The sequence below is a fragment of the Parus major genome, chromosome 2, assembly GCF_001522545.3.
Source record: "Parus major isolate Abel chromosome 2, Parus_major1.1, whole genome shotgun sequence".
NCBI classification, from domain to species: domain Eukaryota; kingdom Metazoa; phylum Chordata; class Aves; order Passeriformes; family Paridae; genus Parus; species Parus major.
In genome coordinates this window covers 5,132,121-5,148,147 of record NC_031769.1, presented here as the reverse complement: position 1 = coordinate 5,148,147, position 16,027 = coordinate 5,132,121, and the positions used below count along the sequence as shown (strand labels likewise).

The 16,027-nt window shown below is 42.0% G+C and overlaps 1 protein-coding gene across 4 annotated transcripts in view; it reads right to left on the bottom strand.

The window, feature by feature from the left end:
* LOC107200857 (sodium channel protein type 5 subunit alpha-like) overlaps positions 1 to 16,027 on the bottom strand; it is a 213,502-nt gene that overhangs the window by 26,442 nt on the left and 171,033 nt on the right. For all 4 annotated transcript variants that reach the window (XM_033520158.1, XM_033520151.1, XM_033520153.1 and 1 more), the window contains 2 exons: positions 15,491 to 15,645; positions 11,481 to 11,654 (listed from right to left, as the gene is read on the bottom strand). In XM_033520158.1, the coding sequence (XP_033376049.1) occupies positions 11,481 to 11,654; positions 15,491 to 15,645 (329 nt within the window). The remainder of the gene's footprint in view (positions 1 to 11,480; positions 11,655 to 15,490; positions 15,646 to 16,027) is intronic.

Below are 16,027 nucleotides of genomic sequence, written 5' to 3'. Positions count from 1 at the left end.
AATAATTTCCCCATGTTAGGTGTGGACTGTTCCTTATCCCCTTGATCTGATGCTCCTTTGGTGACCCTGAAGTCTCCAGAACAACGCTGAAGTGGAATTTTCTGCCTAACCTGAAGTCCAGTGCACAACCTGGCCAGCAATGAGGGGGAGAGAGCTCCTCATAAATCAGTGTGTGCAGTCCTGCCTCCACAGACTTCAGCCTGTGACACACAAGTCTCCTTAATCCCATGGACTAGCATGTCCATCATGGGGCAACTCTTCCCTTTTGCATTCCCTGGATCATCTCAGCACAGCCAAGAGTCCAGCCTCAGTGCTGCCAGACACTTCCCAGAATTTATTCCAGCCCAAACGAGAGAAAACTCTGAAAGAGTCAGCATTTACTGCCCAGTTCAATGGCAGAGCTTCCCAACAGAGCTCAGGCTCCTGGCAAAGCCCTTGTAGGTGCTGCCTAAACAATTTATCCTCTTGCTATCATAGATAGGCAGAGTGTGGAGCTCTCTCTGATCCTGGCATTCAAGGAAGATTTCTGTTCCTGTTCCTGGCTTTCTTTGTCCAGAGACAGTTTTATCTATGTATCTATAAGAATATTGTGTCAATAAATACAGACTTGTATTTCTATATTCCCACATTATTTCTATATTCCCACAAATATTGTCACACAGGTTTATCTGTAAATATTTTACAATAATTTGCACGACAGATGCCTGGAGCTGAGAGAAGAGAGAGATAAATGAACCCCACAGCTTTAAAGTTGCCATTTTCAGTTTCATGATCAAGGGAAAAATGAGAGCTTTTAATTCTGGTGCACTGGGCACTAGAAGTACCAGCCATGGAGTTTAACAAACCTGTGGCTGGTGTTTTGAAAGTCAGTCTCCTGGTGGGATTAGCTTGGGTCTGGAGTGTCCCCCTGTATGACATTCATATGTGTTTCCAGGGCAAAATCAAGAAGAATCAATGAATTTAGAGTGCTAGAACACAGGGAAGAATCTCTGATGAAAGGCTAGCCTCACTAATAGCTGTATAAATTATATAAATACTTACATAATATAACTCTAATGAGAGTAATTTCTGAACGTCTTAATAATTTTGACAATCCACTTCAAAGCCTTGTCCAGGAAACAGAAGATTTTTTTTCAGTAATTTCCAATTTCTTGTCACAATTTCACTATTTTGCAGAATTTCTGTCATTCTTTAAAGTAGGAAAAATGACTGTAGTAGTGTTAAATTCCCAGTGTGCTCACAGTGGTCTCACAGTCCTTTCCCAGTTACAGATGTGCAGCACTGTCTGACTATTTAAATAATTCACCATGAACACAGAGAGATAAAATTCTACAATAATTTTATGTGTCTTCATTATCTGACAACGACCTAAGCAATCAGTGTTGTAAACCAGTGTAAACCCAGTAAAGCCACCGGGACAGAATTTTAAGGTGGCAGAAAAACAATCACAAAGTAGAGAGTGAGATAATGCAGCACATGGAGGGGAAAAGGCCTTTAATTAGAATATCATAGAGGTGGGTTTTTTTTTCCCCAAGGGCTGATTGCATTTAGAACAGCAGTGGGTTCCTCCCTGCATGAACACATTTTAATATCATATTAGCAGCCTCCACAGACTCCCAGTCCATGGGGTTACAGGGAGTCAAGGGCACAGAGTTTGGCAGCAGCATTTCACACAGGGCTGGTGGAGATTCCTACAGCAAGGAGCAACTGGAATAAATTTTTTGAGCTAGAATAAAGGCTGCTCCTCCCTTTTTTGTTTGTTTGGTTTTTTTTCCACTAAAAGCACATGATTTCAGATAACCTGGGAGCATCCACTGGGAGCAGACAGAGCTGCCATCCCAAGGCAGGCACTACCCAGAACAGACTGCATGTTCTAATTAACCCCTGACCACCACTGAGGTGAATTAATAGCAGAGCCCTGACAACAAGGAATTCTGCCTGAGCAACAGCAAAAAATCATCCTTGGATAATCATAAAAATCCTGAAACTAGCCAGAATCTCTACTAAATGCCTGCTGCTACACACATCTGAGAGCAATGTCCTGCAAGCCTCTATCCCTGGGAGAAGGGGAGACCTCCCTCCTGGTATGGGCAACAGCATATGCTTTATGCAGCCAGGGATTTCATCAAATTAACCTGCTTGTTCAAATTAGAGGGGAGGGAACAGCAGGCAAAAAAAAAAAAAAAAAAGAATTAAAAAAGACATCTGAATGGAAGCACAGCAGCTGAGCTGAAAGCTCTGGCCACTTATTTAAATAAGCAGTTCCAGCTAATGCAGGCCCCTGGTGCTTTCAAATAGCTTTTTGTGTGCCCCAAAAACACCTGTCTCTCCCTCTCTAATTGTGCCTTTAAAAAAAATAATAAAAATAGAAGCAATAGTGCTTGGATTGCTGTGGGTGCCTCTTTTCAGTCCAGCCTGGCTTCTCCTGTTCTTTGCTGCCAAGGACAGGATCACTCAGACCTCTTCACTGTCCTGTGTCTTTCAGAGCCAGGCCTGAAGTTACAAGTTTCTCCCCTTAATTTGAAAAGGAACAGAATTCAGTCTTTACCCCAGATGCAAGCTGGAAAACCTAGAGGGAAATGGGCCTCTGCAAATAAACTGAAATACATGGGTCTTCTTTTGGCTCTCTGAAATATGGTTGGGAAAGGGGAGCTTGTAATGAGGTTGGTATTCCTTTCAACATCTACCCTTTCTGAACAGACTTTTATTGTCATTTTATTTTTTTAAAATATCCCTTTGTCCTTTCATTCTGACACTGCATTTTCTGCCATACAGATGCCAAACTCTATGATTGCACCTGCCAATCCAGAAATTGCACATTATGAAAGAAAGGCATAAAGTTAAAGGAAAGTCTTAAAAATAGGACACTAGAGAGACACTAAGGTGACCTAAATTCCCATCTCTGCTCCCTGTTTCCTTGAATCACAGCCCTCGTGTTCAGTACAAACTCCTTAAGGCTGCTCTGAGGGTTGGTCCATGGCCTGGAGGTGAAAAAAGTGTCTGGAAATGAGCTATCAAAGGGTTTCCCTGTCTGCAGCAGTTCATTACTGCCCGTGGAGTGCTCTCATGTATTATAACATGATGGGCTACATGAGTGCCTCGATTAATTATAAACAAAAATGATCTCCTGGAAAGCCCAGTGCTACTTCCTATTACTCAGGTTTAAAAACTTGTTTACTTCTTCCACTTTTTTTTGGTTGTTGTTTTGTGGTTTTTTTGTTTTGTTTTTGTTTCTACAGGACTTTCCCACCTTTTATTAATTTTTTTCCATCTACTACTCGGACTAAAGCTATAAAAATTCTCTTAATATTCCACGTTCTCAGCTTGTCTCCAGGTCCTCATGTCCAAGCTTTTCAAGGCAACATTCCCTTTTCAGAGGGCAGCCTTGTTGCAAACAGCATGTGCCACTCTTGTTGGGTTAAATGCTTTTAAATAAATCATTCCTGCATCCTAATTGCTTCCTGGCGGTTTCCAGAAGAACCTCTTTATGTCTTGCTGTTCTCTTAATCTGTCACCTCCCCTACACCTGCTCAGGCTTTTCTAACAGCTCCAGTCAATTCCCAGGGCAGATGGCTGAGAATCAAGAATTAAACCTCAGCTAATTTCCGAGGGCGAGTCAGCTGTGAGCTTTCATCCAGCGAGGCAGCACACCGACTTATTGATCTGCAGTTTTCTCCCCCTCACCATTTACAAATGGATTTTCAGCTTGTCTCAATTCACCTTTTCACTGCAAACAGGCACCTTTGCCACACCTTGAAGTCCTGTTTAGTAGCACTGGGTAGGGATCACAGAATCACAGGATCTGCTGAGATGGAAGGGACACACAGTGATCATGGAGTCCAACTCCTGGCTCTGCACAGAGCACCCCAAAAGTCACACCTTGTGCCTGAGAGCATTGTCTAAACTAAACTAAACTAAACTAAACTCAGGCTTGGTGCTGTGACCACTTCCCTAGGCAGCCTGCTAGGGATTCCTGTGAATTTTGGGGATCACCTGGTATAACTTGATCAGACAAAGCTTGGCCAAGTCCCAGGGGCTCCCTCCACAGTGGCTGTGCAGGTGCAGATGCCTTGAAAATCTGGTGTCTCTGTTATGATTTGAAGCAAAACAATTTCTTCATCATCAGCTGCATCCTGGTCCTCACCCAGATGCTGTGTGGAGACAGCCTGAATTTAGGGCAGCTGGAGAGGAAAGACATTCTCCCCTTAAAAAGATCTCCAAAGCCACCTCATGTTTCACCCCAGAGGACCCCCCTGATGCTGAATGCTGTGGTCAGGAGTAGGTTTGGTTATTATTTATTATGTGAAGACAGTGTTACCCTGCCAGGGGTGCACACAGTGATTACTGACAGAACATTTCCCTGGGCTCAGCCCCATCAATTCTGCTGCATTTCCATCCCAGCTGCTGCGAGTTGAGGTGCTGAGGTAAAGGTAAGTTTCTTTCTGGACAGGATTAGGATGAACCCTACTTAGAAATGACATAATGAAAACAACAACAAAAGCAAACAAAAAACCCCAACAAAAGCCCCAAACCCAAACCAGAACCCAAAGAAAACCAAAACCTCAAAACAAACCAACCAAACCAAGCAAGCAAAAAAAAAAAAACCAAAAAAACACAAACAACAAAAGAGAAAAATCTGTGTTGCCTCCTCAAGGTGCTGTTCTGGATTTGCTTGTTTCCCTAAAGCATTTATCTAATCAGTTCCAAATCAATATGAAAAAATACCAAATTCTTGTGGGAAACATGACAGTCTGAGCTTGAAAATCAGCTCAATTTAGTTGGGTTCTTGAACTTGATTGATCCTGAATTGTATTGAATATGTCCATGTTGTCTTAAATATGCCAGAATGGAGAGGGACTCTGAAGAATTGTAGGATCCCTGACTTTTGCCAGGAAGAATATTGGTACAAGTAGGAGTCCATGACAAAAGTAGGAATATTAATCTTCATTTGCCTCAGCACAAACATCCCAAAGTCAGCCACACCAGGGTAGGAGGTCTGCATAAAATCTCTACACCACCAAGGCACAGCTTTCAAGTTTCATCCCAATTCCTTTCATCTCTCCCTCACTAATAAAGAATTCCTGTTCCTCTGCAGGCTACTTCTATCCCTTCATTTCTTCCTTTCCCCTTCTCCTCAGGAGGAGCCTCTTGAGCTGCTCCTGACCATTCTGGATGGTAGGAGGATGTTTTTTGGTCTGCAAGTTGGGGTTTCAAAGGTGCTGGTCATCAGGAAGAGGAACTGTGGGACAATCCCTCATCCTCCTCTGTCCCTTGAGAGTTTGTGGGACTCTGGACTGTTAAACACAGTCAATGTGTCCCTCCCAGCTCAGCTTTTCCATTCAAGGGAGAATATCCCTGTGAATGGAATTTGGTGGCTCCACTCCCAGTGATGGAAAGGGCCAAGCAAGCTGCATGCAAGAACTCCAGGATTTTATTAATTATTTTCATTTTAAGCATAGCCTTCTAAAAAAGGACATGGAAAAGTGCTCCATCTTTAAATAACTTTGAAAAATAAAAATTTTTGCTAAATCTAGCTCAGCAAAATCTGTGTGGAGATGGGTTTTTTACAGCACTTTTGAAAGTTGAAAATCTGCTTCAGTAATTGAAATTCTTCAGCATTTGCAGTAATTATTTATCTCCCAACTACTTTGCAAGGTGCAGGCAGATGGTGAACTAGGCTTACTGTGGACTTTTCTCCTCACCTCCATTTTCCACCCCTTTTCCTACAGCTGCAGGATGTTTTGTCCTTCTGTGTCTTGTCTGAAACTCAGATTGTGCTTCCTCTTGGCAAAGTCTGGGTTCTCCCTTTTTAACATCCATGTAGGCACAAACATGAGGTGCAAACCAAGATAAGACCAGACATTTGGATGTTTTTGCATGTGCTGTGTTGAGATTAAGTGTGGGGCAGCAGAAGGGAGATTTACAGCCTTGGCTGACCTGCTAACAAACATTACAACCACTTATCTTCATGTAAATTTTTTTTCTTTTCACTTATCCTGAATTAGCCAATAAGTACTAAAAGAGAATTTTCTCTCTTTCCTTCTTTCTTTCTTTTTCTTTTTTTTTTTTTTTTTCTCTTCAAAACAGGGCTCCTTGCCTTCACTCCTACTGGTTATCTGAGGGGTTTATGCCATCAGAGAGGCTCAGAAGAATGTGCACTGAGACAACTTCAAAAATCCCACATGTGCATTTGCTTCAAGGAACTGGGAAAAAGCTAGTCAAAAACTGAACTCTGAAGCTATAATACCCCGTGCTACCCATGGACTTTTGACAACTCACAGAGAACACTAATAAGTTCTCTCTTAAGATGCTGCTCCAAGTGACAAGACATATTATCTTTAATTTGCCTTGGCTGTATTTTTGTCATTCTGCTCATGTGTGCTTTTCAGAACAGAAAGTAGACAAAATTCACATGCTCCCAGGGTAATGTCCCAAGAATACAAATTGGATTTCAGTGCTGTTTGGGAACGACTCATTACAGCAGATTGTGTAATTACTGGTACAGCAAACAGAAATCACCTTGTTAATCAACAGGGAATACAGATGGAAAAAAACAATTAAAGTAATCATAAGCCATCAATATTTACTTCACACAGCAAGTTTTTAATTGTCACTTAAAGACAATCCGACACAAGGGCATAATTTAATTCAATTCAATTTTAACTAGGGATAAAAAGACTGTTTTAAAATACTCATTTCAGAATCAAGGATTATTAGCTGCTTCTTAAGTTGTCTGACAGTGAAGTATTTGAAACAGAAATTTTAGAGCAAGTGCTTTCCAGGAACTATCTTGGAAAATGTAATACCTTTATTTTTGTTTAAGTGTTCGGGGAAAGTGATGGTACATTTAATGCCTGAACATCCATGAGCAGATCTCAAACAAGCAAGCAGGAAATTTGTCAGCAAACAGGAAATTTGGGAAGTTGCTCAGTGGGGAATACAGATCTCTAGTTACCAACTCAGCAGCTCCAGGCAAACACCAGAAACATGCTGTGTTAGAGCCACTCACAAAAGTTATTAAGGAGAGCAAAAAATACATATCACTTCATTTCCATAAAAGCATCTACAAAATCCTGCCTATTGGATTTGTTGAATAACTCTTTTGAGATGCCTGGTCTTCAAATCCATTGCTGAGCCGTGCTTGGGCTATTTTGCAGACAGATCTGCTAGCCAAAACTCTTGGGAGCCCCTTCCTCCATGGAAGGGGAGATGGAAAAGGGATGGAAAGAACAATCTTTATCCCTGGTCACCCAGCCGGAGAGAAACTAGTGGGGTGTCAGGGCAAAACCTGAGAATTAGAGATATTCTCCCCTCCCTGCTGCAGGACACAGAGCAAGGACCACCCATTGCTGGAGATGGCTGGAGGGGAAGGAGGCTGCCAGCAGCCCTAACAAAGCAATTGTTTAAGAAAATGGCTTTCTCCACGTGTGAAGACATGAAAGACAGGATAATCTTAGAAAGAATTGGTGGAGAAACCCTCATCTCTGAAATCAGAACACGACAATCAGGCTGGGTTTTTCTAAGCCTGGATTGGGACAAACGTTTGGTTAATTAAATCGAACAGAAAAGCTGCAATAAAGATGATGGATTTGTGATAATGGACTTCTGTGGAGTGATGACAATAGTCCAGGTTTAAGAGGATTTCTTGGTGAATGCCACAGGCAATGAAACTTGGCTGTTACTTTTTTTCCTTTTCTTACTAATGAGTTGGGAGTTCACACCTCTTTCCTATGAGCTTTCTTGTGACAGCTTCTCTGGGGTTCCAGCCTCCCACCTCTGCCTTCAGTGCATGAGCAGTGGGTGAAGAAGCTGTTGACTGCAACACCTCTAGACTCTGAATGATGTTAAGCCCCAGACTGATGTCTTTCCCAAACTGACCATGCAATGGAATAATCCATCTGCTGTCAGCAGAGACTGGGACATAGCTCAGAATTAATTGGCTGAAGCTCAAGCTAGATAAGCTCAAGATAATATTTATATGTCAGAGGAAACAATTGAAAGGAACATCAAGTATGACACCAGTGAGCACAGCTGGTGGAATCTCTGCTCCTTGTTTCAAAGCCCAGCTCTGTCTGCTTTTGCAGGACAGACCTGGTGGGGAGCAGCTCCCACAATCATTCACTGTGGGTGCCACTCGCCTCCATCCCTGGCCAAGTTCAGACTCCTCGCTTAATCTGCTTTGTCCAAAGAGGTTTTGATTGCATGGATGCTTGGAAAATATCTGTTCTTTGTGGAAATACTTGCTCATGCATCCTAGGAAAGAGGATTGTACATTAATGCCATTCCTGATGGTGATATTGATGTCTGTCTACACTTCTATCTGTCTGCACAGATACACTACAGTATCTGCCTTTCCCTCATGTGAAAAGAGCTGTGGATTGAGTGCCCACCACTGCAGCTCATGAGCACAGAGAGCTGATATTTGCAGTGTAGAAGGGCGTTACTTTTAGCACTACACTTATTTTTTGCAGGGTAACTTCTATAGATGCACATTGATGTTGTTGGTTCAACTTTCAGCAGACATATAGGGTATCTTTCCCAGGTGCCCTGAGCTGAAATGAGCCTGCATTTTATGGTTTGGTTAACCCTTTCTCTCTCCTCCCAAAGAGATCTGTAGCAGAGTTGTTGATAGGACATTATTGTATTGCAATGTATGTGAAAGCACTCTCTGCTACACCAGCACACTTCTTGGAGATGAAGCCCATTGCCAGAGATCATCCTTTAGGGACTTTACATCCAGCAAAAATAGCTCAGTTTGTGCATTACTGGATTGATGTTCAGGCATTGAAAAACAGAAGTTTCTTTAGAAATCCACAACTGTCAGATGGAGCCTCTGCTGTTCCACTGGCCCAAATCAGTGTCAAAGGTCTCTCACAAGACAGGATATATAAAAAAAAAAAAATAAATAAATTCAGCAGTAATATCCTTATAACCCCTCTGGGTTCAAACCCCATTTCGAAATAGTGAATACTTGCAAATTTTGAGCTGGTTTTATGAATTATTCAAAACAGAAAATAGATTCAGAGTTGCATTTGTACAATGAGAAAACACAGATGAGAGATGGTTTCACATGTCCAATCAAAAATCGACCGTGGCAGCTTGAATTTTGAATACTGATACCAAACCACTAATGAATAATTTGCAGATCAGGAATTTTTAAGTGAATAATTTTAAACAAATAAATTTGAGAAAATCAGACAAGTGGTTCATCTGCTTCTTTTGGAGCAGCTAATTCACCCATTCACTCCCTTCTGCAGCTCAGTTGCAGTGATTTGGTTCTCAAAGGACCAAAAAGAAAATGTAAATTGAAATAAAAAGTGTGCTGGAAAAATTATAGGAAATTACTGTGCCAATTCAGAGTGGCAGGGTTAGCAATAGGGTAGGAGTAAAGCATCTGTTAAACCTGCTAAAAATATAGTACCAGGTTCTCATAATCTGCACTGGGAAAATATTTTTAAGAAAAGAATAGTGTAAGAGGAAAAGATTTATTCATTGAGAACCTTAAAGAGCAAGTGATGGCCTAGAGTCAGCCAACAACCAAAACAACTCAAGGGTGGAGCAACTTTTTGGTTGGACTGGGACTTTGCAAAATGAACATTTAAATGTGGGTGGAACATTTAACTGTGAGTTGAGAAAATAAAACCTTCTGGGTCTGCAATAAGGCTCTGGGACTTATTTTCTGGGGACAAGGGGAGTCCCAGGGCCAGTGTCCCCCTTGTTTTATGCCATAGGTGCTTGGGTGTGTGACAGGGGAAGCTGAAGCCCCTTTCCCAGGCCATCTGTGGCTGCTTCTCCAATCTGTCATTTTAAACTCCACCATTAAAAGGCAAACGTGGAGCTAATTTACATTTGGACTTTGTATTCCTGTGTGGCTCCAGTTCCAAGGGGGTTTTTCACACTGAGGAGAGAATTTAGCTTAGTTTGTGGATTACTCTCTTTGGTGCTAATGAGATGTTATTTTACAAATGTGGAACTAATTTCAAACTGCAAGTGAGTTCCAAACTGCCTCACTGAATTAATCCTGCACCCAGTTGCTCCCATCAGGAAGACTTCTACTTATGGCTGTGACAACATTCATCCCTCATCCAGCCCTTCTAGTCTTCAGAAGCTCACTGAAACAGTAACTCCAATAAGAAATTCCTGGAAGCCCATCCAGTACTTTAGGTGAGTCCTACTAGTCCCATTTTGGAGGTGGAGAAACCAGAAAACTAAAGCTATGTCACCTAAATCACAGTAGGAACAGTTTTCAGAGCTGGGCTATAACTTAGGAACTAGATTCCACTTTTGTGGTTAAATAACTAAACCAGGCCTTCCCCTTCTGCTGGAGCTGATCTGAGAAAAATGAGCATCTTCCCTTTAAAAGGATTCTAAGCATATATGCAAAGAAGAATTTATGACCTACAATTTATGTAAAGAATTTCCTTTTCATAAATCAATTTATTAAAACTCTGGAGAAGCTTCCAAAGGCTCTGATCCAGCAGTGCACTTAAACATGTCCATAACTTCAAACAAGCAAATTGTCCCATTGAAGTGCTCTCCTGGGCTGGGGCCAAAGAAAGTGCAGTTCTTCCCTCGAGTCAAGGTTCAGATGTAAAATGAAGAAAAATAATTTCTCTGAAGTTTAATAAATTACATAATCATGGCAAAGCTCTGCCAGCCTCCCACATTAATACCTAAAGCTAATATGAAATGGCCTCAGGGAGATAATTGCCTCCTCATTGATACACTGAGATGAAATGTTAGACTTCATCTGGAAGATGTGGTGTTGATGACTTTTCCCAAATTTGTCAGATCCCACATCGATTCAAAGTGAATCTCTGGAGGAGCCAGATCTGGTACTAGCAACACTCCTGGAGCATGAGATTCCTTTTGTTACAACTTTAAAGGACTATCCTTAAATTAGGAGAAGTAAGCATGGCGGTATTTCAAGGATTTGGAGTATTTTGCAATGTTTTGTAGTAGTGCAGACACTTTGCCAAGAGGACTTTTTACACCTTCTTCAGGACTCCTGCACTGGTAAATATTTGGGAGCCAGTACTGAACGTACTGTTACTCACTGCTGGCAGCCCTGCTGGGGAACTCTGCCAAGGACAGCTCCTCTAATCTGCTGAAAACCTGCGTGCCCAGGTCATGTGCAGAGCAGGCTGAGGTAGCTGGACCTTGTGCTGCTATCTGGGAGTGTGGAATGAGATGTCAAATCCTGAAAGAAAGGGAGAATTCCCGGGGATGGGAAGGGGATGTGACTCAGATGAGCAGAGTGACACATCTATGTCATCACTGAAGGAGCTCCCGTTTGCTCTGGGTCCTGGGGATGCACAGTTACACATCCAAGCCTCCTCTGAGCCCTGCCCAGGGTTGATGCTCACAATCAGAGTGACAGCTGTCATTTCACAGATGTAAAGCTGCCAAACTTAATGGCCCTTTCCCACCCACCTTAAAATCCAGCACGAGAAGCGTTGTAGCTCCAAAATGATACTCACATCTACAATGAGGAAGTCCAGCCAGCACCAGGCGTTGGTGAAATACTTCTTGAAGCCATAAGCCACCCACTTGAGGAGCATCTCTAAGACGAAGATGTAAGTGAATACTTTGTCAGCATATTCCAGCATGGTTTTTATGTTTTTTCGATCTTCAAGGTAAATATCTTCAAAGGCCTGGAAGTACAAAGGATTGGTTAATAACTGCTCCTGAGCCCTGTTGGAAAGCTTGGGTGTTGCACTGCAGCTCCATATTTGATCAAATATCACGTACAGTCTGTGATTTCTGATATGTTTTAACATTACAGTTAAAAAGTGTGTTCAGGCACAAACAGGACTGACCCTGACCTAAGAGAGGTCTGTTCAGCTTTCCCCTACAGTGGACACAGCCTTGGCTATCTCTCTCCAGCCTCTATGACTGTGCTGGCTGGATATCCTTTGAGTGTAGGAAGGACTCCTGCACCCTGAACTTGGAGTGTGAATCCAGGAGCAGAGTGCCACCCCAAAGTACCCAGGTTCATCCTGCCTCATCTCCTGCTGGCTGTGCCAAGGCTGCCCAGGCACCTCAGATGTCCCAGGGCACGGGATGTCTATATTTAGGAGGCAGAATATGACCCTTGCATTTAGACAAATAGATCTTATTGCTAATGATGACAAATTGGGTTATTAACCTGCCTGTGTTATGGAGTACTGGAGTTCCCTGGCTTCTGTTCAGCCATCACATTTCAGGTGGCTACAGCTCTCTGCCTCAAGAAATGCTCATTATTATTCACTTAGCAGAACAATAATGTTTTAAAGGTCAAGGTATCTATCTCCCCATCTCATCTGTCTCTTCAACTAATCTCATGCAGAGCATTATGAAAAGAGTTTCAGTATCTGTATCAAATACGAGCCACTGAATAACCCCTTTAAAATATTTAAGATCTAAACCAATATGCCTCCCAAAAGAAAGAAAATAAAGATGTCTCATAATTTAGCCTTCATTTTATAATGCAAATCAAACAAAAGACAGGATCCTGGTGTCAGGTTTGCTAATATTCAGCCTGTTTTGGGGCTTCTAAGCTGAATTATGGCCAGCTTCCCCAGCTACTTTTGCCACTGCTGTTACACAAGCTGCTCCCAAGTCCCTGTAACCTGGATAACCCAAGCTGTGACATATTACTCTCATCCCATCATGTGACCCAGAGCACTTGGCAGTAAGAAACATAATTTGAGAGGGTCTGTGCTAATCATCTGAATTATCTGCATTTACATATTTCCAGATCTGTAGCTACTTTCTGAGAAGCTTCAGAAAGTTAGCAAACACCCAGTGCCTGGAGATACAAGAAGTGTGGTACTTGTCACTCAGGCAGTCACACTGCTCTTTTGCCTGCCAGGGAACAGTAATTAAACTGACAAGAAAGCTTTGGCAGCCTGTGCCAAAGCTTGTCCATTTGTCCCCACACTTTGGGGTGACGTTTTCGCTCCAACCCTGTCTCCTATCTTGCCTTCAAAAATGATATTTCAAGGGTGTGAAAGAGCTGTTGGAGAAAGCCTGAAAACAATGCACAGATTGGAGTTTATCACTTCTCGTAGGGGCTCACTCACTTTGTCAGATGACTTGCTGTACTTTGCAATTACTGCAAAAATAACAACAAACCATTTAAAGTGCTTTCCTCCTCTCCTTCCTTTGCTCTCCCTACTTTCTACTAACTTGTCCAAAAGTACATTGTGTTTTGTCTGCTAAAAGCATGCTGGGTGTCAGGAAGCAGCTTATTAAGGGATGAAAAATGTGCTACCTGTACACTTCTGTACTTCTGGACAAGCTGTGGATATTACCCAAATGACAAAATTCTGGTGCTTTGCATTTTTTCATGGTGACAATGGATGAAACCTCTGCCATATAAAACATCAAAAAGGTTGTTGTTTTTTTTTTTTCCTTTGCCTTGTGTGTTAAAAACGAGTTAAGCAGGATACCTGCAGTATTATCCAAAATTACTGTTAAAAAGTAGGCTTCCAGTTTGGGTGCTTATGGCTTATAATCTTAAGAAAGGTTTTTGGATCTTTTGCAGTAAGCTAAAGATATATTTTGATGGTTTAACCACATATATATAAATATTGGCTTAAAAGTATATATAGCTCTTCTCCCTCAAGAATTTAGGATGTCCCAGGGGTGCAGCCAGATGAGCTCAGTTTTTGGAAGAGAGAGACCCAGAATAACAGGAAAAAAATTTGTGTGTTGCCTCCAACATCTCCAGTCCAAATACTGAAGCTCGCTGCTGATATGTGAGAAAATGCAGGATAATTTGCCCTTATACAGAACTGCATTGCCTAAATTGAAAGTCGCAAAAACTAAATGAATGCATGCAATTTAAATTAAATGAGCTTTATGTTGCAGTCTTCAGTTATCTAAGGCACTTTTAATTACATATGTAAGGAAGTGTATTCATCTAAAGCACATTATAGCAAGTGACATTCTCCCTCTAAAATGTGCTCAAAAATTAACATTCTGATGCTCAAGCTGGTGTAAAAACTGTCAGAGTCCATTCATTTCAGCAAAGCTGTGACAATTTTCAGAAGCCTACTATTTACCCAGGTTTTTCAGTCTCTTATTTTTTATCATGAAATAAAATAAAACCCCCTGGTTGGCATTTCAGCTCATCCCTTGTGGACAAGGAAAACTGTCCATTTCTTTCATTTTTGCATCAACATTTATGTATTTCTACCTTCCTCTCTCCCTTCAGAGACTTTCTTTGAGCTACATAAACCCAGTACTTTGGTGTTTTCCTCTCTTTTTTTAGGCCACTGATAATTTGTGTTGCTCTTCTGTGGAGTTTCTTCAATTAGCCCATGTCTCTCCCAAAGTGCAGTGCCCAGAGCTGAAGCCAGTGCTCCAGCTGAGGCCTCCTTGATGCCAACTGGAGTGGAAGAACAGGATAATTTATACAGCCCAGTGGGGTGTTGGGCTTTTGTGCAGGGCTGTGATGGAGTTTATTCTGTTGACTGCTCCCTCTCCAGTTTTTTTAGTCAATCTGCGCCCTTAGAGTCATCCTTCATCACACCTTTCTGCCTGTGATTAGTCCTGGTGAGGTGAAGCAGGCAACTTTCTAAGATGATGTTTGCCTTACTACTTAAGGCAGATTCACCCATTTGGCTGAAGTCAGTCCTGGTCTCTGGAAATGCATGGATGACCTTTCCAAGCATGGCACTGCCTGCAAATTTAATAAGTGTATGTCTTACTCCATTACAAAGGAGATGACCAGTGACCACCAGACTGAAGCCTGGAGAACTCTTGGTACACATCTCTGCTCCAGGTCAGGGAAAAAACCTGGGAGAAATCCCACCAATTGCAGGGACATTCCTGACATGTAGAGGAGAAATATAAATGCATCCCTGTGAGGAACACAGGGCTGACAGTGCACATGATTCCAGAATGCAGTGGAATTTCAGGAGCAGAAGATCCCCTATCAGAGTCCTGGGCAAGGACCAACCAGTGCCCACACAAACAGGACACAAACAGGACCTGTGCAGGGAAGGTGCTGAGTGTTAACCTAAGCTGTAAACAGGAATACAGGCACCCACTAGCTCCATGGGTAACACTGATTCAGTGCCCTCGGTGTCTTTTTTAATTTTTATTTGCTAGTTACAAAATGTGCTAAAAAAAAAAGAGAAGAAAAGAAAAGAAAAGAAATAAACAAAGCCAGCCCTGGAGCAAAACTGCAAGCCTCCAGATGGGAACTCTCATGGAGAAGCAGCTATGGGATGTTGAAGCAGCAATGCTGACAAATTTCCTCACACAGACTTCCTCAAGGAGTTTCTTTTCAAAACGTGTGCAAGTCAGAATTTTACGTCACAGCAGAAGAAAGTTCCCCAATGAAATCAGAAAAACTGACAACCTGTTTTAACCCCTGACTAAATGCTTTGCTTTGAGGGATGACCACTAAGGGTTCATAAGATCTTAGAGAAAGATAAACTGGAGAACACTGGAGACCCATGTCCACTTTTAAGCAGTTAGGAAATGCTGTCCCCTTTACCAGGGCTCCACTGCTCAGCAGGATCATGAAGATGATGAACGTTTCAAACCAGTTGTGCTCAACAATTCTGTAGCAGGTCTTTCGCAGCCTCCACCAAATTTTGCCTGGAAATTTTGTGATGTCCACTGAACAGCATGGGAAGAATCTCACACAGACTGTAAGAAATAAAACAAAAACAAAGGAATTGTTAAAAAAGGCCCATTTAATTCTTAAAGCTGCAATAAGAAGCTGCTAAGGAAGATTTCTTTTAGCAATAGACTGCTGCACAGTGTCTTTCCTCGCCCTTGTTTCTCACAAAACCTCTCTGCTCAGCCTCCCATTTTCTTGTCTCACTCCTCTACTAAAAAACATTCAAAATCACTTAAAATGTGTCTCAGGGAGTCCTCCCAATGATTGTTGTGATACAGAATATATTGGCCATGAGTCACCAACGCCCTAGGTCATTCAAAAAGTGTTAGCTGAGCTCAGGCAGCACTTCTGATCAGGACTAATAACTCTAGGAGGTTATTAGTGATGGCTTCCACATCCTTTTGAATG